This window comes from Podarcis gaigeae (genome assembly GCF_964106915.1).
Source record: "Podarcis gaigeae genome assembly, chromosome: 9".
Classification (NCBI taxonomy): Eukaryota; Metazoa; Chordata; class Lepidosauria; order Squamata; family Lacertidae; genus Podarcis; species Podarcis gaigeae.
The window spans coordinates 58504758-58524428 of record NC_139685.1 but is presented as its reverse complement, the minus strand read 5'-3'; the positions used below and the strand labels follow the sequence as shown (position 1 = coordinate 58524428).

The 19671-nt window shown below is 41.5% G+C and overlaps 1 protein-coding gene across 1 annotated transcript in view; it reads left to right on the top strand.

Moving 5' to 3' along the window:
* NFKB1 (nuclear factor kappa B subunit 1) overlaps nucleotides 1–19671 on the top strand; it is a 73719-nt gene that overhangs the window by 11762 nt on the left and 42286 nt on the right. Inside the window, exons 2-5 of the mRNA XM_083756407.1 lie at nucleotides 3825–3877; nucleotides 6687–6771; nucleotides 8639–8679; nucleotides 13976–14074. Coding sequence (XP_083612533.1) covers nucleotides 3833–3877; nucleotides 6687–6771; nucleotides 8639–8679; nucleotides 13976–14074 — 270 coding nt within the window. The 5' untranslated portion in view covers nucleotides 3825–3832. The remainder of the gene's footprint in view (nucleotides 1–3824; nucleotides 3878–6686; nucleotides 6772–8638; nucleotides 8680–13975; nucleotides 14075–19671) is intronic.

Sequence of the window (19671 nt, the reverse complement as noted above, 5' to 3'; positions counted from 1 at the left end):
GTTTATGGGGCTGTATGTAAATTAGCGTTGGGAAATATGTCAGAATAGCCTTGGATCATTGGAGATCATATCCACTGGATAGGGAACCTCAGTATTGCACAGAAACTTGCAGGCCAGAACTTTAGGAGACTGCCTAAAGGTAATCAGCTATATTCAATGTCTTGCTATTCAGGGCTGGAGGAATGAAGAGCACTCAGGATTTCAGTATATTAACAAAGTTCTGAGAGAATAATAGAATAAGGGGTGGGGGGTGGGACAAAAGTTAGACCATGCAGCCACTAGTCTCTCATAGATTATCCATAAAGTCTAGGCCACAGCTGTTCCACAGAGGGCAAGAGGTTTGCATGATTGTACCTACAAGCACTGGATAATAAAGAGGCAAGGTACTTCATTCTACCTTTGCCTTCTTCTGCTTCAGTCAGTTTCTAGAATAGTGTTGCACCAAAACTTTCTCCTGCTTTCCCCTCTCTGTGAGAAATGGAGAAAATAAAATATTTTTTAAGAATTATCAAAAGCAAGAGAAAAATACAATTAAATAATCATGGGTCAGGTGTAGGATCATAGATGCACTCACCTTAATTTAAGGTTGCCATGGGGGTTTCAACATATCATTTTGCCAGTGATCTGCTGTCTGCAGTCTTCCTGGGTGCTGGCACTTCAAATTTAAAAAATCCAGGGTAAGGCATCATTTGGTAACTCCCCCTATTGGGCTTTTTCAGCCAGGAAGCGTGAGCAGCCACGAAATCTACATTAATCCACGCAAGGATAACTCAGAACCCTGCATTGACCAAAATTCTAAATAAATTCTCAATTGCCTTGAGAATTTGGGGAGAACCAAGGAAGCTTTTTTCATAGATTAATGGTTTTCACACAAGTAGCTGGAGGGTGGATTGCAGCGCAGTCCTAGTTTAGCACTTTTGAAATGATGAAAAATTGAAACTGAAATGTAAAGAAATACATACTCGACAACCTTTTGATAGGTTTGCTTGCTTGAACTGTGAAATATCCTTATTTGAAAATATAAGGCTATTTTAGTCATTTAATCTGGTGCTGTGAATCATCGACAAATGCATGAAACTGCAGCTTGCATGCCTTTGTTCTTAGCTGGGGGATTTTTTTTGCATGTGATAACACTGTGGGAGTCCTGTTACTTTCCTCCTGGATATGAAGGAATTTTGCATATGCCCTGTGGAATATTAAAATTTCCCCTCAGCATTAGCCACCTAAACTGATTGTGGTAGCCTTAGGTTTGCAAAGCAATTAGTGGCTTGGTTGAGGTAGTGGCCTGTGTTTTATCTTAACTATTGATTCAGGCTTCACACAGGTGTTTGTAATGTAATTGGGTTATAGCACCCACCCACACCTGGCAGGGCTCTAAAACATGCCTACCTCAGAGTTTTATTGAATGCCAGAGGAGGAAGAAGTTTGATCACTGTCTGCATTTAACAGTACTGCTCACTGTTAATTCACTGTGCCCTGAGTACAGCCCAGAGATGAAATAAAAGTAAGTGGGTTTGCACAGTTATTGATATGCTGGATTGTGGTCTGGGTGTATTTGATAGACAAAGGTTGTGATACAGTTCTGCAAGGTTTAATCAGTATTATCAGCTCTGGTGGATCGGTGACAGGAAATACGAATCTGTGAGGGCATATTTATTTGTTTTTTAATGCTGTGTTGATTCTAAAGAATTGAAAATAAAATATTTTAAAAGAACCCTTCCCTTCTAACAAGAAGTGGTAACTTTTGGTAATATAAGTTCACCTTAAACTTTTACTAATGTTTGAGATCAACCAGACACTATACTCTTAAAGCACATTAAAGTGCATGGGTTCCCCAGAATGTTTGACATTGTAATTTGCTAAGGTTGCTGGGAATTGTAGCTCTGTGAGGGGTAAACTACACTTCCTTTAGAAGCATGATATAGATGTGACCTTTTGCATCATTCTGTTTTGCATCAACCAATATAAATAAAACGATGCACAGGTCAGATATGTATGATGCAAAGTTCAATTATGTATTTCAGATCACATTTACCATAGCAAGCAAAAGTCTGTTTCTAAGTAGCTGTCATTGGAAAATCTAGTAACAACCAAACCTTCCTTTTTCTGAGTCACATTTGATACATTCAAAATATAGTTTCCTCATATCATACATGCTCAATAGAAGCTAAAAGGGCTGTGAGTTCCTCCAGAAAAAATAATGTTGTTGTACATCATCATCATCATCATCATCATCATCATCAAAAATGAGGTTCCAGTACTCATATATTGATAAAAGCACCATGGGTTCCAGCAGAAAATGCCTGACATGGCCATAAAAAAAGTACCAGTGAGTACTATCACACACAAAAGAAAGCCCTGAGTAAAGGGGGGGGGGGAGAGAGAGAGAGAGAGAGAGAGAGAGAGAGAGAGAGATTGATTATTGGTAAATCTGTTTTGCAAAGGAGCTGCGAACCTTGCTTGACAGGTTTCTCTAGACAATTGACAATATAGTTAAGAGGAGGGTCCCCTTAGCTCATAAGTCATAAGGGAACGACAAAGAAAATTTAGCGATGCTTTTTATACCTCTGCTAACTAGCTTGCATCTTGCATTCCTGGTCAGCTGATATTTTGCTAAAAAGGGAATGTTGCTGATATCTAGCAATTAAAGGATTTTGCTAGGGATGTATGAAACCTCTACCTCTCCAGTATTCCAACTACAGTAATGAAAGTTTGGGTGGAGGAGGGGGAGGGGGAGGGTGGGAATAAAGCTTCAAAATATGGTGGTTGATTATTTGTTTATTTAAAAGCATTTCTAAACCCCTGGATATTTTAAATCTCTGTACAAAAACAGAAACTCAAAACTAGTAAAAGAACAGTTTAAAAAAAGCACCCCCAGAAATCTAGCAATAACAGGGTCCGCTCTTATGGGACAGGGGAGAAAACATGGAAAACGATTTGTCTTTGCAAGATGTCTGAACTAACTGGTGAATGATGCTTCACATATGCCTACTAAATTATTGGTATTGGTGATCATACAAAAGACAAAGCTCTGCTTACCCTCACATTGCCTTTTCTGAAGACAAGCAAAAGTATAGCAGCCCATCGTTTTGTTTTTTAAAGTTGATCGTACAATGTCTTCAGACTTTTTTTAAGCAAAAAAAACCCATTATATAAATGTATTTTATTTATATAAATAAATGAACATTATATACCGGTAAATAAAATTATAAAACAGTTGAGCAGCATGAGTTCTGCAGGCATTATGAGAATGACACCCCAGCTTCCAGCTTGCCAGATCGGTTGTGTGAATCACTTCGGAGCTGGTTTATTTAGAAACATTTCCAAAAAAAAATCAATCAACTTCATCCCTGATTATTATAACAATAAAGGACTGAACTTGATATAGAGATAGTTACAGATAGGTAGCTGTGTTGGTCTGCCATAGTCAAAACAAAAAAAATTCCTTCCAGTAGCACCTTAAAGACCAACTAAGTTAGTTCTAGGTATGAGCTTTCGTGTGCATGCACACTTCTTCAGATACACTGGATACTAGCAGTGTATCTGAAGAAGTGTGCATGCACACGAAAGCTCATACCAAGAACTAACTTAGTTGGTCTTTAAGGTGCTACTGGAAGGAATTTTTTTTGTTTTGATATAGAGTTGTCATCCTTTCTAAAACTTTAAAAATAGTGCAGTATAAAATAGTATCTGAAACATTTTGTATCTCACATAGTCAGATTATTTTCCTTAGAGATTTCCGTTTGACTTTATTGGATGGCTTTATGGACTCAGTAGCTGTTGTAACTATGCATTGACTTGCAATATATGGTTAATTGTTTCAGTTCTCGGAATGGCAGATGACAATGCATATCTCTTGGGAGTTTCGGACCCTCAGGTGAGCATTTTCTGTACCCTATAATTGTAACATGCTGCTGAAATGTGTGTAAAGCATTATGTGAAGTTGTGTTTCCTACTTTAAAAACTAAGGGATGTTTGAGCCTATAAAACAAATAGGAGGGGGGAGAACCCCACCTCATATTGAGGACTTCATCCCCGTCATTTCTGAATTCAATTCAAAGTGGTGATTCTGATCTTTTAAGAGCCCTTCACAGTGCATAACCATTGTTTCAAAGATTGCCACTTTCCCCAGGTACTTACCTAAACCTTGAGATCATAATCTCTGCACCTGCTACTTTGTAAGGTGAGGTATAGTAGCTACAAGAAAAAAGGCATCTCCAGTAGTGGTATGGTTACCACCCCGAGACAGGCTCTCCTGGTGCTTCCTGTAATTTCTTTTTTGGCACCTTAGTTTATTTTCCCAGGCATTTTAAACCGTTGTGGATTTAAGATTGTTTTGCTCTTAATTTGTTTTTATTCCTCTGCTCTGCTTTAAAGTGCTCTGGTTCTGCGGTTTTATTTCTCTTCTCTCTGTTTTGAATTGACTGTTTTGAATGTATTATTAGGCTCTTTGTTGTTGTCGTCATGTGTTGTTTCCAAGAGTACTGTTGTTGTATGTAGGGCAACATATAAAGATTGCAAATAAATAAATAAATAAATAAATAAATAAAGATTTGTTGTGCTTAATTCAGCTGGAAGTCATCAACCTTGAGTGAATTCAGGGTGGGACTGTAAAATTGTATTAGCGGTTGTTATTCAGCTGCTCTTCATTCTCTCTGTTGATTGAATATGTTATTTGAGGGCAGAGTACTTCTAATATTGCTGTGTTACTTTATTTTTAAGATAACTTTCCCTTGGACGTATTCCTTTATATGAGGTATATGCATATGATCCTGTTCTCCAGTTTCTGTTTCAAAATAATTGCAGATCTATGTAAGAAAGTGCTAGAAATAGGCAGTGAAAGGAAACTAGATTTTGGACACAAATAATAATCTATTTTCTGTCCAGATTGCTAAGAAAATGCAAAGTAAGCTTTGCGAATGAGAGACCCATTAAAAAAGTTTACTTGCTATTTCATTTTTAGGTTAGTGTATCCTGTATGAGTCATAACTATGGTTTAGTTGTTGCTTCATTTGCTTTTAATGAGTGGGTGTTGCAACTTTTTGACATTCACGTCTTTGTATTACGCCCATGTTCAAATTAGCAAAAAGTAAAATTTCCAAATATGATCATCCACCCACTGCAAATGGTGAAGCATGAACAACTTTACATTTTTATTTTTTAAAAAAATATATACTGGTCTGGTTGGACTGGCAATTCTACAGATGTTAGCACTGTGTGTTCATTAGTCACTTATTAGGTCTTCTGTGAAAACCCTTATACGGTTGAAATAGTTCAGATGTTGGGAACTACAACTCCTATCATCCCTGACTATTGGCCATGCTTGGTTGTGTATGATAAGAGTTTGCCATCTGGAGGGTACCACATTGGATGCGCCTGAGATATGGTATAGGAACTAGAAGTTTGCCCTAATGTCATCTTTTCAAAAGTGGGCTATGTGATAGTTTTGAAGGAAGAGATCACACACGTGATCTGGGAGACTTCTTGCAATGAATGTGTGCAATATTATGTATTATTGCAATTCCATATACCCATGCTTGTGCGTCGCCTATGGACTGCAATCCTCTACCACGTTCTTAGCACCCTTGAAGTCTATATGTAACAGGATATAGAACTTCAGCTACTGATTGCAGTCCTGAGCCTTCCAGTATATTTGTGGCTCTCATCATTTTATAGATGGAGCTCTTCTTTTCCTTGCATGAGAAGCAGAGAGGAATCTCTGTTGCTGAACAAGGCTACCTTCCTATGAAGAAACGTTAGCCTAACATTTAGGCCTTTTTTTGTTTAGGAAAAAAGCGAGTAAGCGGGAATATTTATATATGTGTATAAAATTGTACACATGATGTGGAGAAAGTGAGTAGAAAGGTTTCCTCCCTCTCTCCAATAAAACTGAATATTGGAAGAATCAGAACAGATGAAAGCACTTATTCACACAGCACATAGAAAACCATGGAATTTGTTCCCGCTAGATGTACATGACGGCCACCAACTTGGATGGCTTCATTTATTTACGTACTTATTAAATTTATATCCCACCCTTCCTCCCAAAGGAGCTGCAAGGCAATACAAATTAGAAAGCAAGCAAGTGAAACACCTCAGAGGTAATTAAAGGCTTTTGGCAAATTCATGGAGGACAAAGCTATATTTTTCCTCCACTGTGTGGAGGCAGTATGCCTCTGAATACTTGTTCTTGAGAATCACAAGTGAATACCATTGCACTTCACGTAGGTATCTGGTTGGCCAGTGTCAGACTAGGATGCTGGCCTAGATGAGCCTTTGGCCTAATCTAGCAGGGATCTAGCATGAGTTTGACCAAACTGCGGGAGGCAATGGAAGACAGGAGTGCCTGGTGTGCTCTGGTCCATGGGGTCATGAAGAGTCGGACATGACTAAACGACTAAACAACAACAACAGCAGGGATCACATTGGGTTCTCACGTACCTTATTAGGGTCACAGACATTGGATGCAATATGGAGAAAGCGGGATACACATTTGCTGGTAGTTCATCAAATAGTATACTGATTCAACCCAGCTATTGAAAAGAGTTCACATACTTATGGTAACTCTGCAGAACAAAATTGGGTGAGCAAGCAAGAGCTGTAAAATTAGTATTTTTGTTACTAGAGCCTGAAATAAGTTACTAGAGCCTGAAATCTATTAAGAAGCACAGATATTCTCAATGCAGGTGTATGGAATGGACCACATCATGGGAATGAATCAGCTGCTCAATAGTACAAGCATGATTACATCTGATCTTCACCTGCACACAGGTAAAAATCATTTATGCTTGACTGAGATGGTTTGTAAAATTGCTTCATATTCAGAAACTTCTATTTGTCTAAAACAGTTATAATTTATAGTTACCAAAAAAAAAAAAATCCTTCTCTGACAACTTCTCCCATTATGGTATTGTAGTAATGTGAGAATGTGTTTGTGCTCAAATTTTCCATTCTAAATAGCTTTGAAGAGCACAAGACCCTTGTCCCATATTGAACTGGGAAATGCCAGCTTCAGAGTTTTGACAATCAGATGTTGTGTTTTTACGGAACATGCTAGCATAAAAAGGATTAGTGCAGTACAGTTGATTCTTCTTTTCATTATATGGATGTGAAATGTTTGGAAAGTCTGGGGACTTTCTGTCAATAAATGCCGTTTGTTTCTTGCAACTTTTCAAATATGAAAAGAGTTTTGTTGATACAGTCTTATAAAGGACTTAAGCTGCCTTGTGCTTTTTCCTTCTTACACATCATGGATGATTCATTACAAAGTTTGACATCATAAATAAGTAGGGAAAGGGGAAGTACAAATGACCTGCTCTCCCTTTTACTGTGCTTCCTAAACTATGTGCAAAGGAGATCTCTCTTTCTCTGCTATGATGTGTGTGAACTTGGCACGCACCACAACTCCCACTTTAATTGACATGCATTCCCCCTCACTGCTACATTTGAAGCTGCTGCTGAAAGTTGGCTGTTAGTTATTCTGTATATTTACCCTGGTCCTAGGAAGCACAAGTGGGTGCACACATCACTCACATCCCCACACTATCTGTGGAGCACATTTAACATACATTTAAAGCACATGGCTTCCTCCCCAAAGTATCTTGGGAAGTGTAGTTTATCCCTCTCAGAGCTACACTTGGCAGCACCCTTAACCAGTGATGGTTCCCAGGATTCTTTGGGGGAAGTCATGTGTGTTAACTGTGTTATAAATTCATGGCGTGAATGTGACCGTCATTCCCAAGGACTCATGAGAAGGGTTCCTGATTTTCCCTTCTGGTGACAATCACACTGGAGGGTCTGCCAACATTTTTTGGCCACTTTTCATTGTGCACAGGGAGCTAAGGTAGGGCGAGGTGGCTGAAGTGTACATGTGGAAAACTGTCTGAGGACTTTTAGATCCCCCACCCTTATTTTAAAGCTATTTTCCCTTAAAGTTGAAGAAGTAAATTATCAAAAAGCAGTTTGAAATCACTACTACAAACAGTTAATAAAACACAGTGAATCTTAAAACTGAGCAAGCTTGCCCAACTCTTAACCAAAAGACACACATGAACAAAATTGTCTCTCATTATTTGACAAGGGACAACCTTATTATGTACTTTGATAATCATTGCAGAATTGTTTTAGATAACTTATTTGCAGAAAATTGTGCTTTTTATAATCAGGGAACTCAAGGCTATTCTCTGCTGATCTTGATGCTCCTTGGATTAATTAAGATTCTTCTTTGATAGTTGAGCAGGATTAAAGGAATACAATATAAGTATAATCAAAAAGGTTTTCAGATCAAAGTCGTACATGAGCCCTCATTTTCTTAAGGCATCATATGCAAAATTGTGGCTTTGCAAATATAACATTTTATTTTTATAAATATAAATATTGAGGCAATAACACCTCTACTTTTACTAACTCCTTGTGCTATTTTTGGATATATAGATTATTCAATCCTAACTTATACTTTTTCTCTGACCAGAATGTGCCCACCTGATTATACTTGAAGGGGAAGGGGAAATTCTGCTGGGGGGGGGAGTGACAAAGGGGAGAAATTGTAAAGTGAACTGTTATCCTAAAAAAAGCAAAATAGGAAAATCTTAGATTTTTTTTTAAAAAAACCTATCTTCCTTTCATTTTTTGTAACAAGGTGATGGGCCATACCTTCAAATTGTTGAACAACCTAAGCAGGTAAGAGAAGACTATTGATGTTTTGAAATTACCACAACAATCTCTCAGTTAACCGCTGTAATGCTAGATTTAGAAATGTCGAACAACATTTTGTACTCAGGTTCCATATCTAGTCTGTCTTGTTATGGGTGATTTGATATTGTTGCTTTTGGTTTGTTTGAACCTGTTGGGCATCTAAATGACAGGAATAAAAATATATTCCTTTAAACAAGAAGAGACTCAATGAGGATGCCTTGTTTTGGCAGGGTAGCTGTAAGTAAATACAGTGGTGCCCCGCAAGACGAATGCCTCGCTAAACGAAAAACCCACAAGACGAAAGGGTTTTCCGATTTTTTAGCGGCTTCGCAAGACGAATTTCCCTATGGGCTTGCTTCGCAAGACGAAAGCCCATAGGGAAATCTCCGGGACAGCGGGGAACCCTCCTCCCACCGCAAGCCCTGGGAAGAGAGAGAAGCTGCGTGTCTTCCCCTCTGTTCCCGGACCTGTCCTGAAGGCTTGCGGCGGGAGGAGGGCTATCCTCCCCACATCCAACATTCAGAATGCTGTTCTGAATGTTGGCGGTGGGGAGGAAAAACCCTCCTCCCACCGCAAGCCCCGGGAAGAGAGGAGAAGCTGCGCGCCTTCCCCTCTGTTCCCGGACTTGTCCTGAAGGCTTGAGGTGGGAGGTCCGGGAACAGAGGAGAAGGCGCACAGCTTCTCCTCTCTTCCCGGGGCTTGCGGTGGGAGGAGGGTTTTTCCTCCCCACCGCCAACATTCAGAAGGCTGTTCTGAAGGCTGGCGGTGGGAAGAAAAGCCCTTCTCCCGCCTCCAGCCTTCAGAAGAGTTCCCCGCAGGGCTCCCCAAGCTGTGAATGTCTGCCGCGCGTGAGGGGCGCTCTGCTTAAGAGCGCCCCTCGTGCGAGGCAGCAGGCTGCTATCCGCAGCTTGGAGAGCCCTGTGGGGAAGTCCTGCAGGGCTCCCCAAGCTGCAGATGTCTGCCCCGCACGAGGGGCGCTCTGCTTCAGAGCGTCCCTCGCACCGGGCAGCAGGCTGCTATTCGCAGCCTAGGCAGCCCTGCAGGAACTCTTCTGAAGGCTGGTGCCGGGAAAAGGGCTTTTCTTCCCACCGCCAGCCTTCAGAAGGCTGTTCTGAAGCCTGGCGGTGGGGAGAAAAGTCCTCCCCCCCCCCCACCAGCCTTCAGAAGAGGTCCGGGGACAGACTGTCCCCGGACCTGGTCTGAAGGCGGTCTCCCTAGGAACGCATTAATTGATTTTCAATGCATTCCTATGGGAAACCGTGCTTCGCAAGACGAAAAACTCGCAAGACGAAAAAACTTGCGGAACGAATTAATTTCGTCTTGCGAGGCACCACTGTATAAGGCATAAGGGAGCCCACATCTGTGTGGTACTTCTACAGTGGGGAGTAGCCCATGTGATGCCCTCCAGATGTTGGACTGTGACTCCCAGAATCTCTGTCAATTGGCCATGCTAGCTTGGGCTAATGTACAACAATACCTGAAATTTCCATATTGACCATTCCATATTGACCATCACTACAATGTAGAATACATGTTTTCCCCAAAGGAGTGTAAAATAGTGTACAAAGGAAAACTGGAACAAAATATCCTTAAATAGGAGCAAGTCAAGAACCTCTGAATATTCTAGGGCTCAAGTCTTTGTTTTTTGACTTTATTTCAGCATTGATTAGCCACCTAGATCTTTATCATTCATACCTTCTCTTGTTATGCAAATATGCCCCCCCCCTTCAGCAACTTCGGAAAGTACGTTGTTATGATTCTCTTTTTCTTTCTTTTTGAACAGGTGGCTAGTTGATCTTAAGAACAATAGTGGTTCCAAACTTCCATGCCCCGCTTTTTTCTGGTGCCCCCTACCCTATAGCAAGGTTCTCAGCACAGCTCACACAGCCTGGCTCCCTACTTTTGATTTTCCTTTTAGACAAACCAGCTTACCATCAAAGCAGCTTATGGATGGCTTCTCCTGCAAACCAGGATCAAATCTTGTTATTCAGTCCTGATCTACAGGACAGATATGAACCATACTTTGCCTGAAACCAGGAATAGTGGCAGAAAATTATCAGAGAAGAGGAAGACAGGTGCTAAAGACATCTGGCCACTTGCTCTTCTATTGTCAAAACAGAGCTTGACATTTTTGTAACATTTTAGGAAGCTGTCTCAGGCTTCTTGTCCATCTAGCCCAGGCTTCCTCAACCTCGGCCCTTTGAGACTACAATTCCCATCATCCCTGACCACTGGTCCTGCTAGCTAGAGATCATGGGAGTTGTAGGCCAAAGGTTGAGGAAGCCTGATGTAGCCCCATGAAATATTCAATGACTGCTCTCTGCAGTCTCAGGAAAAGCTTTTTCCTATCACCTGCCATCCGCTGCTTTTAACTGGAGATGCCTGGAACCTTCTGTATTCAAAGTATGCTTCTTTGCTACTAAGCTCTGGTCCCTCCTAATAATAATGTCTGAACCACTATACTGATGTAGGTTGAACATGGACATTTAAAGCACATGGGTTCCTCCAAAGAATCCTGGGGACTATAGTTTACTGCTCACAGATACTATTCCCAGCAGTCTACAGTTCCCAGGATCGTGGGGGGGGGGGTGAGCTTTTAATCTGACTTAATACAATCATCAGTGGTGCATGAGCCAGCTATAAGTAAGGCAAGCACTGTTTGAGCAAATCCAGCACTGCAGGAATGAATTAAGCTATGCACCATGTAAGCCCTGCATCATAGACTCAATGCCTACAATATAAACTGTATCTTAAGAATTGCCCCAGTGCTGCTTCTTGCGTGAGCGAAGTATGGTTTCCTCTCCTGAGAATTTTGAAGCATTTGCAGCAAATTTGGAGTGAAAGTCGAACATCCGTTGTAGTGTTAAAATGGAAAAAGATCTGGACAGAATAGCTGTGCGGTTGCTTACTCATTTTGAGAGCTATTGTTTTGAGTAGGATGGCTAGCTGTGGGCTGAAGATGATTAGAATTTGAGACAGCCTCTAAATGTTGGAAACGTGTGGCCTGCTTACTTGTTTGTTTTAGATTTCTTGCTTCATGACATCAAGGGCTATGGGTACGATAAGGTTATGTATTCTTGTATCAGTGCAGCAGTTTGGGGAGGTATGTTACACTGAAAGCAAGTGTCTTCCTGAAGGCCGACTTTGCAATGGCCATGTTAGTGTGTTACAGCAAAAATCATGGTGCTTCCACAGTTTGGGCTTGTCCACACTTCCACTTGTTCCATGCCAAGAAAGCACTGGTGCAAAAAACACTTTCTGTGTGTCCCATTCTTTCTAGGCACAGGTCTGAGCAGTTTGAACTTTGCCTCACCACTTTTCCCAGGAAAACCTGCTCTTTAATGGTAAATCAGAACAAACAGCAATCTGTAGAAAATCCAATTGCTGTTTTTCTGGATTCAGCACTAAACCATAGTTTTTCTGGGGGAAAGTGGCAGGGCAAACAGAGCTGTGGACAAGCCCTTTGTCGCCCAATTCTTTATAATGGGCAAAATATCCTGCTGGTTTATGTAACAACCAGTTCCTATTTAACTTACAGCCTTGAGTGTATTTACCATTGTAAACTGCTTAGAGGTGTCACTATAATCAGGCAGTATGTGAAATAAATAAATAAATAAACAAATAAAATTCCATATATATATATATAGAGAGAGAGAGAGAGAGAGAAAGAAAGAAAGAAAGAAAGAAAGAAAGAAAGAAAGAGATGGACCAGTAAAAGGACTGGCTCCAAGTATCTCATTTTCTGAGTTTAACAGGGCTGTGACTCTGTTCGAGATTTCTCACACTGGAAGGGAATGCCGTTCAGGCAGGGTTGCCATCTGCATGAAAGTGATGTTTGAAATATGCTCCTATTATTTTGGGAGCATGTTTCCATGGATTGGACATGCAGTTTTTGTGGAGTGTTCAGGCTTTGGTTATCATGGCAGTCTGTGAGTTTATCTCCCCAATATCCCAAACTTATCTTTAAGTTTGGTTCATGATTGTTATGGATAGTAAAGAAATAAAGACTAACACAGTAACAAAATTTATTTTTCCATGTATACTGTTAGATAACAGTATAATTTTTAAATATTAGTTGTGTTAATGTGATATATGAGGTGACTTATTACAGTGTATGGTCAGCTGTAGTTGTATCTTAACATTTTAGGGAGGCACAAACCGAGTGAATATATCATTATAACTTTAGCCTTGTTCCGTTGTAGTTTTAAAACTTTATTTTTTATATCGAGATCTACAACTATCAAAAGAGAATACAGATTCATGACACATCAATTACTCTTAATATACAACAGGCATTATACAATAAATTAGATATGGGTTTCCCAAACCTGGGTCTCCAACTGTTTTGAGCTACAACTCCCATCACCCTAGCAGGAAAGTGGTCAGGGATTATGGGAATTGTAGTCCAAGAACAACTGGAAGTTTGGCAAACTCTAAATTAGATTCACTAGCATAAAGCTTTCCATCCGCACAATGCCCCCCCAAATATCCGCCAGATATTTGGGGGAAGACCCAGATCAGATTTGCAGGGTGCAAGGAGAGGAGAGGAGAGGAGAGGAGAGGAGAGGAGAGGAGAGGAGAGGAGAGGAGAGGAAAGTTCCATTGCATAGCCAAAAGTCTTTGCACTAGCGGATCTACTTTGTTGGAAACCACCCAATGTTCATAATAGCTATATTTAAAATGCCACTCATTCTAACAGCTCCTCCCTAACACATCATGTAATTCCATTTCCTTTTAGGCCTACTTAAGAAATATCTCCTCGTTCTCTCTGTTTTATGCAATCCACAATTTATTGCATTTTAAGGAAGATTTATTGTACATTCGTACCTTGGTTCTTGAAGGGACTCTGTTCAGGAAGTCCGTTCGACTTCCGAAAATGTTCGAAAACCAAGATGTTGTTTCCGATTGGCTGCAGGAGCTTCCTGCAGCCAACCGGAAGCTGCACAAGCCACATCTGACATTTGGCTTCCAAAAAACATTTGCAAACCAGAGCACTCGTTTCTGGGTTTGCAGCATTCGGGAGCCAAAACGTTCAAGTCGCAAGGCTTTCAGGAACCAAGGTACAACTGTATTGCCTTTCTTTTATTGTGTTACTCGCTCTGGGGTCACTATGTGATGAAGTGTGGCACAGAAATTCAATAAGCAACATAAAATTAGTATAGGGGCAGAGAAAAGTGAAGAAGTAAAAATTAATGCATTCTCTTTACTCACCAGTGCAGTAAAGAAGCTGGCATTGTGTGAGAAGTTAATTCATTAACCTTTTAAAAACTGATCTCCTCAGAGGGGTTTTCGCTTCCGGTACGTTTGTGAAGGACCATCGCATGGTGGACTTCCTGGAGCTTCTAGCGAGAAGAACAAAAAGTCATATCCACAAGTTAAAGTAAGTTCATAATTTACTTGCCATTTATTATTTTGGTTATGATTATTAAACCATCAATTTGCTTGTCACTTTACAGCAGCCTTCCCCAGCCTGATACTCTCCAGGTGTTGTTGGACTGAAACTCCCATCAGCCCCTGTCACCATGTCCAATGGTCAGGAATGGTGTGACCTGTGGTCAAAATATCTAGAGGGCACCAGAGCTAGGATGGTACTCACTTTTTAAAAAAATTGTATGTACTACTGCTGCTTGCTTTGGATATACAGTGGTACCTCCGGTTGCACATGGGATTCACTCCGGAGCTCCGGTTGGATCCCAAGGAATTCGCACACGGAGGTGCCTGTTCTGTGCATGTGCATGGCGTGGTAGAGCATTTCTGCACATGCACGTGGTGTGTAGAGTGCTTCTGCGCATGCACGTGCGGCAAAACCCAGAAAAATACTTCCAGGTTTGCCGCATTTGCATCCTGAAGGATACGCAACCAGAGGTGTGCATATCCAGAGGTACCACTGTAACAGGAATGGAGGTTGCAATAGAAAGAGGAAAGTCTTGCTTAGACACTTCCCAACCAAAGCAGCGTGAGAATGACTGAAACAGTATAATCTGTTACTGGAAGGTTTGGGCAAAGGGGTATTTATAAAGTGTCAATTGTACAGTTATACAAGCAGTTTTGTTTCGTTCCACATTGGTTCATAAATTTTACTTTTTGAAAGAATTGTAGTAGCAGCAGCAGCTCTACTTCGCTCCACCTTCTGATGATAAAATGGGGAGGAGGAGAGCCATGTGCACCACATTGAGCTCCTTGGAGGAAAGGTGGGGTAGAAATGCAGCAAATAAAGAAATAACCAAACCCTTGGGTGGGGTTCCCTAAGAATTTTGATTAGAAAAATGAAAAGTGTACTATGGTTGTACGCTTATGTGAAAGGTCTAAAGGGCTAATTCAGTTAGTTTGTTTTTATAAAAGGGACTATTGTATATTCAAGGCTGCCATTTTTTTATTTATATGTGCAGGTCAATGGGGACAGAATGCACAAAGCAATAGGTAGCAAATTGCTAATTATTATTTAGCGTCAAGCTTGTATTTTGCCAAGTAGAGATTTGTAGTCGCCTCGAACTCCCCAAGCAATGTTAAGTTCCAGGGTAGAACTACAAAGCAAGTTTCATTTGAAGGAGAAACTGTGAAGGCTTATGGTGTTTGCAGTATTTGTTCATTTAAAAATCTATAGTTTGAACAAGTGCTGAGCAAACTTGCACAAGTAGGCAATGGCGTTTCCAAAGTAATAGTGGTAGCCTGTTTGAAAGCCAGTTCTGAAAACTTAAGACTGCTTTCTTTCTGCATGAATTAAAAAATGGCTCCTTGGAAACTCCTGGCACACATCCTTTTTTTCCCAACAGCAAAGACCAGTCTGGACTTTTTCAGCCCTTCCCCACCCTACCAATAGACATAATATTCCAAGCAGGCTTTTTAGACAAATGGCAGCTTTAAAGCTCATGTCCCACTTTGCATGAATAAAGTACATCTGCAACACTACAATCTTTATTGTCAACTTCTTTCTAAAATGCAGTTCCAGTTGCATTTTGATTCTGCAAAGACCAAAGCCCTAGGCTGACCATTGAGACTATGGCCTCATTTTCACTGAGGTGGCAAACCTATGTCTGGGCTGCACCCCTTCCGACTACATTATTTAATATTGTTCCTAAAATCTTTTATCCATGCAAAAACAAGGCCAGAACCCTTCTCCCTTAAAACTAGTAGTCTTTTATGTGCAGGGATTATTTATAAATTTTTGGTATGGAGGAACATTTAGTTATCTCAGTCCCTGCTTGCATTCTGAAACGTTAAAAGCTAGACAAGGGTTTAACATCTCCACTGAGAACTGGGCATGTGATGAGTCTAGATTTGAAGCGTGTATTCTGTGGTAGGTCAAAGGTTGATTTGGAGTGCACACCCAATTTTCTTGTTTCTACGTATTTTGGCAGTTATTGGCATGGGAGTGCCATGTTTCATAGTGTCATGTGTCAAAATGAAGAACTGGGCCAGATGCAATTCACTTCCATCTTGTAGAGGACATTCTCCCCTGAAGCACAGAGGGATGGGACTATGAGATCTGGGACCTGCCCCCATCCATTTACCTTATCATTGCACTCTGTTGCTGCAGAAACATTTCTCTCCAGTCTGGCTCCAGTGTGGGAAGTGAACCAGGCTAGAGAGGCAAGTGCCTCAAGTGGAAGGAAGGGAGCAGGTCCCAACTTTATATCTGAACAGAGCTGATGCACAGCAAACGAATGTGATTGTCCCTGTCACATCTAGTTTGACCTCTAGAGCTCACCGGCAAATAAACTATATTTATTTAAATGAATTTTGAAAATATGACATCAAAAGTGTTCCCATGATGTTTGTGGAAAGGGTAAGGTATGGCGCGCCCCCCTTTATTAACATTTCACTCATTTCATATTTTGTCATACTTTCATTCCTTAAGCTGCAATTCTATATTTGCTTACCTGAGAGTCCCATTGAACTAGGTAGGATTTGCTTCAGAGTGGACAGGTGTAGAATTCTACTGCCACCCTTTCTTTAAGTGCGTTTTTTATTGACTTAGTGTTTTGCTTTGTATAAATCTTCCTATGGCAACACCTGTTAGGAGAGGCTGGCAGATAAATATAGGGAAGTTCCTCAAGGCTACTTCACTGACTTGTTAGTGCCTGTTCATGATTTTAAGTTTAGCCAAAAGGAAAGAGAAATATTTTGCATTCAATTACCCTTCTGTCAGCCTACCCTAGCTCCAGGTGCCTCCTTTTCATGAATGGCAAAATTCTCAGTATGTTTTAACAGATTGTTCTAACAAATGATTTGTCAGAATGGACCTTGTGGCAAAATATATTTCACTCCATGGGTAATTGAAGATTTCCTACACCCCCCACCCCCACCCCATTTATTGTTATATTTCTGAATAGCAGTCCTATTTATCCACCAGGCTCCCAGAACAGATTTAGATGACATCACTTCAGCTAGTAACTCAGAGCAGATATATTTTCATTACGGAGTTGAGGGGGAGAGGCAACTTGCCGCCAGCTCCTTCATCTTGTTAGGATTCAGTTTATTGGCCCTTGTCCAGCCCATTACTGAGTCAGGCACTGTTTCAGCACCAACACAACTCCACCTTGTTCAGATAGTATGGAGGGATGACTCCAGACTCCAAAGCCCCTGATGAACATAACCAGTGGCTTATATCACATGTTAAATAGCAATGGGGATGGAATAGAACTGTGCAGGACTTGACAGCACAAGTGTCATGCTAAGCAAATGCCACCAATGCTGTTTTTTGGGAATGGCACAGAACAGAACCACTGTGGTCACTTCAGAAGGATACCATGGTTGATGGTATGAAAGGAGATAAAGGAGAGCCACGTGCCTGTCCTCCTCCCAAAGCAAGTCATCAAGCAGAGTGACCAAAGCTGGTACTGGTGCTGATTTGGAATTGGTCCAGATAATCAGCCTCATCCAAGCATGTCTAAGCCATACAACCATAAGAACTTGTGGAGTGAAGCCTAAGCCCACCTGTCTCTACGGGGCATGTTTGATGTGTAGCTACCCATGCAATATCCAGTCTACATAGTCCAAGCACACAGTTGATTCTCTAATATTTTCCAATGGATCATATGTCAGGTGACACTTATAGGCCAACTTCAGATTTTGGTGTTCTGTGTGATTATCTAGATCCGCCTGATGATCTCACCTGAACTGGCCACACCATCTACATCTGGCAGGACCTTACTCCTTGGCCAGCCTAGCACTCATTGATCATGTTATGGAACTTAATTGATGGTTATCAATTCCCTGTGGCATCTGAATAGCCTTATTTATAATTTCTGTGCTAGGACTGCTTTGTGTCTATGCTTGAGTGCACTCACAAGGCAATTATAAGAACAGTCACTGTCTGGTGGGTACAACAATCCCAGAAATACTCAGTTAGGAAGGAAATGGGAATTCGGCCTTTGATTTAAGCAGAATGTGAATTTAGTATCTATTCACCGCTATAGGACCCATGTTGGTCAAATTATAAGGCTTTTGGTAAACAACTTTTACTTTGTGATATGGAATGGCTGAGCTGGCCAATGGCTTAGAATATCTAGTTCTTCAATGAACAAAGCAGTTTTCTCTCAGGGTTCTGTAATGCAAGGGGAACTTGGCAGTTTGGTTACGATTAGAGCCTCACACAGGAAATGTCTGAGGACTGGTAAGAAGCCCCAGAGACTCAGGAGTCTTAAAGAACAGGAAGCCTAGGGGCAAGGACTGTGAAGAAAAAGTGTAGGGTCAGCAGCTGACCGATAAAGAGGAATCTGAAAGAAGGGTAGGTGGATCATGAAACTGAGGGAATAGTCCAAGAGAAGTAAGACCAAATAAAAGGGTAACATGACTCTGAAGGAACTTCACAGCACTTAAGCTCAAGAGGGGACTTACTATAGGGCAAAGGAGCACCGGTGGGCTGAAGATGGCAAGCAAAGTAGTCAGTGGCCTAAGCACTAGGTAGCAGACCCAAGAAGTTGAAGGAAGCAAGTGCCAAGATGAAAGCAGCATTGGACCAAAACTACCCACCATGTTAAGGACAGGAGGGTCTATATTATATGGACATGATATCAGGAACAATAATAGTAATAATAATAATAATAATTTATTATTTATAACCCGCCCATCTGGCTGGGTTTCCCCAGCCACTCTGGGCAGCTCCCAACAAAATATTACCGTATTTTTCGCCCTATAGGACGCACTGGCCCATAGGACGCACCTAGATTTTTTGGGGGGGGGGGGGAAATAAAGGGGAAAAAAATATTTTCCCCACCCCCCGCCCCCATAGCAGGTCCGAGAGCGATGGCGAAGGTGCGCGCACGTTCGCCATTGCTCTCGGAACTTGCGAGGCTGCGGGCGGGGGAAGCCGGAGCTTCCCCCAACCCCAGCCCCCAGAACGGGTCGGAGAGCAATGGCGAAGGTGCACGCACCTTCGGCATCGCTCTGGGAGCTTGCTGGGCTGGGGGGATAGTTTCCTGAAGCCTGGAGAGCCAGAGGGATGACTCAAGGCTACTTCACTGACTTGTTAGTGCCTGTTCATGATTTAAGTTTAGCCAAAACCGATCCCTCTCGCTCTCCAGGCTTCAGCGAAAGCCTGCATTTGCCCCATAAGACGCACACACATTTCCCCTTCATTTTTGGAGGTGAAAAAGTGCGTCCTATAGGGTGAAAAATACGGTAACTAGAATAAAACATCAAACATTAAAAACTTCCCTAAACAGGGCTGCCTTCAGATGTCTTCTAAAAGCTAGGTAGTTGTTTATTTCCTTGACATCTGATGGGAGGGCATTCCACAGGGCGGGCGCCACCAACGAGAAGACCCTCAGCCTGGTTCCCTCTAGCTTCACTTCCTGCGGTGAGGGAACAGCCAGAAAGCCCTCGGAGCTGGACCTCAGTGTCCAGGCTGAACGATGGGGATGGAGACGCTCCTTCAGGTATACTGGAAGCAAGCAATCAGGCAAGTGAGAGAGAAAGGGTGCATAGAGTAATTAGGCAAAAGCTTTGATAGGGAATGACTACCTAAAAGCTGCA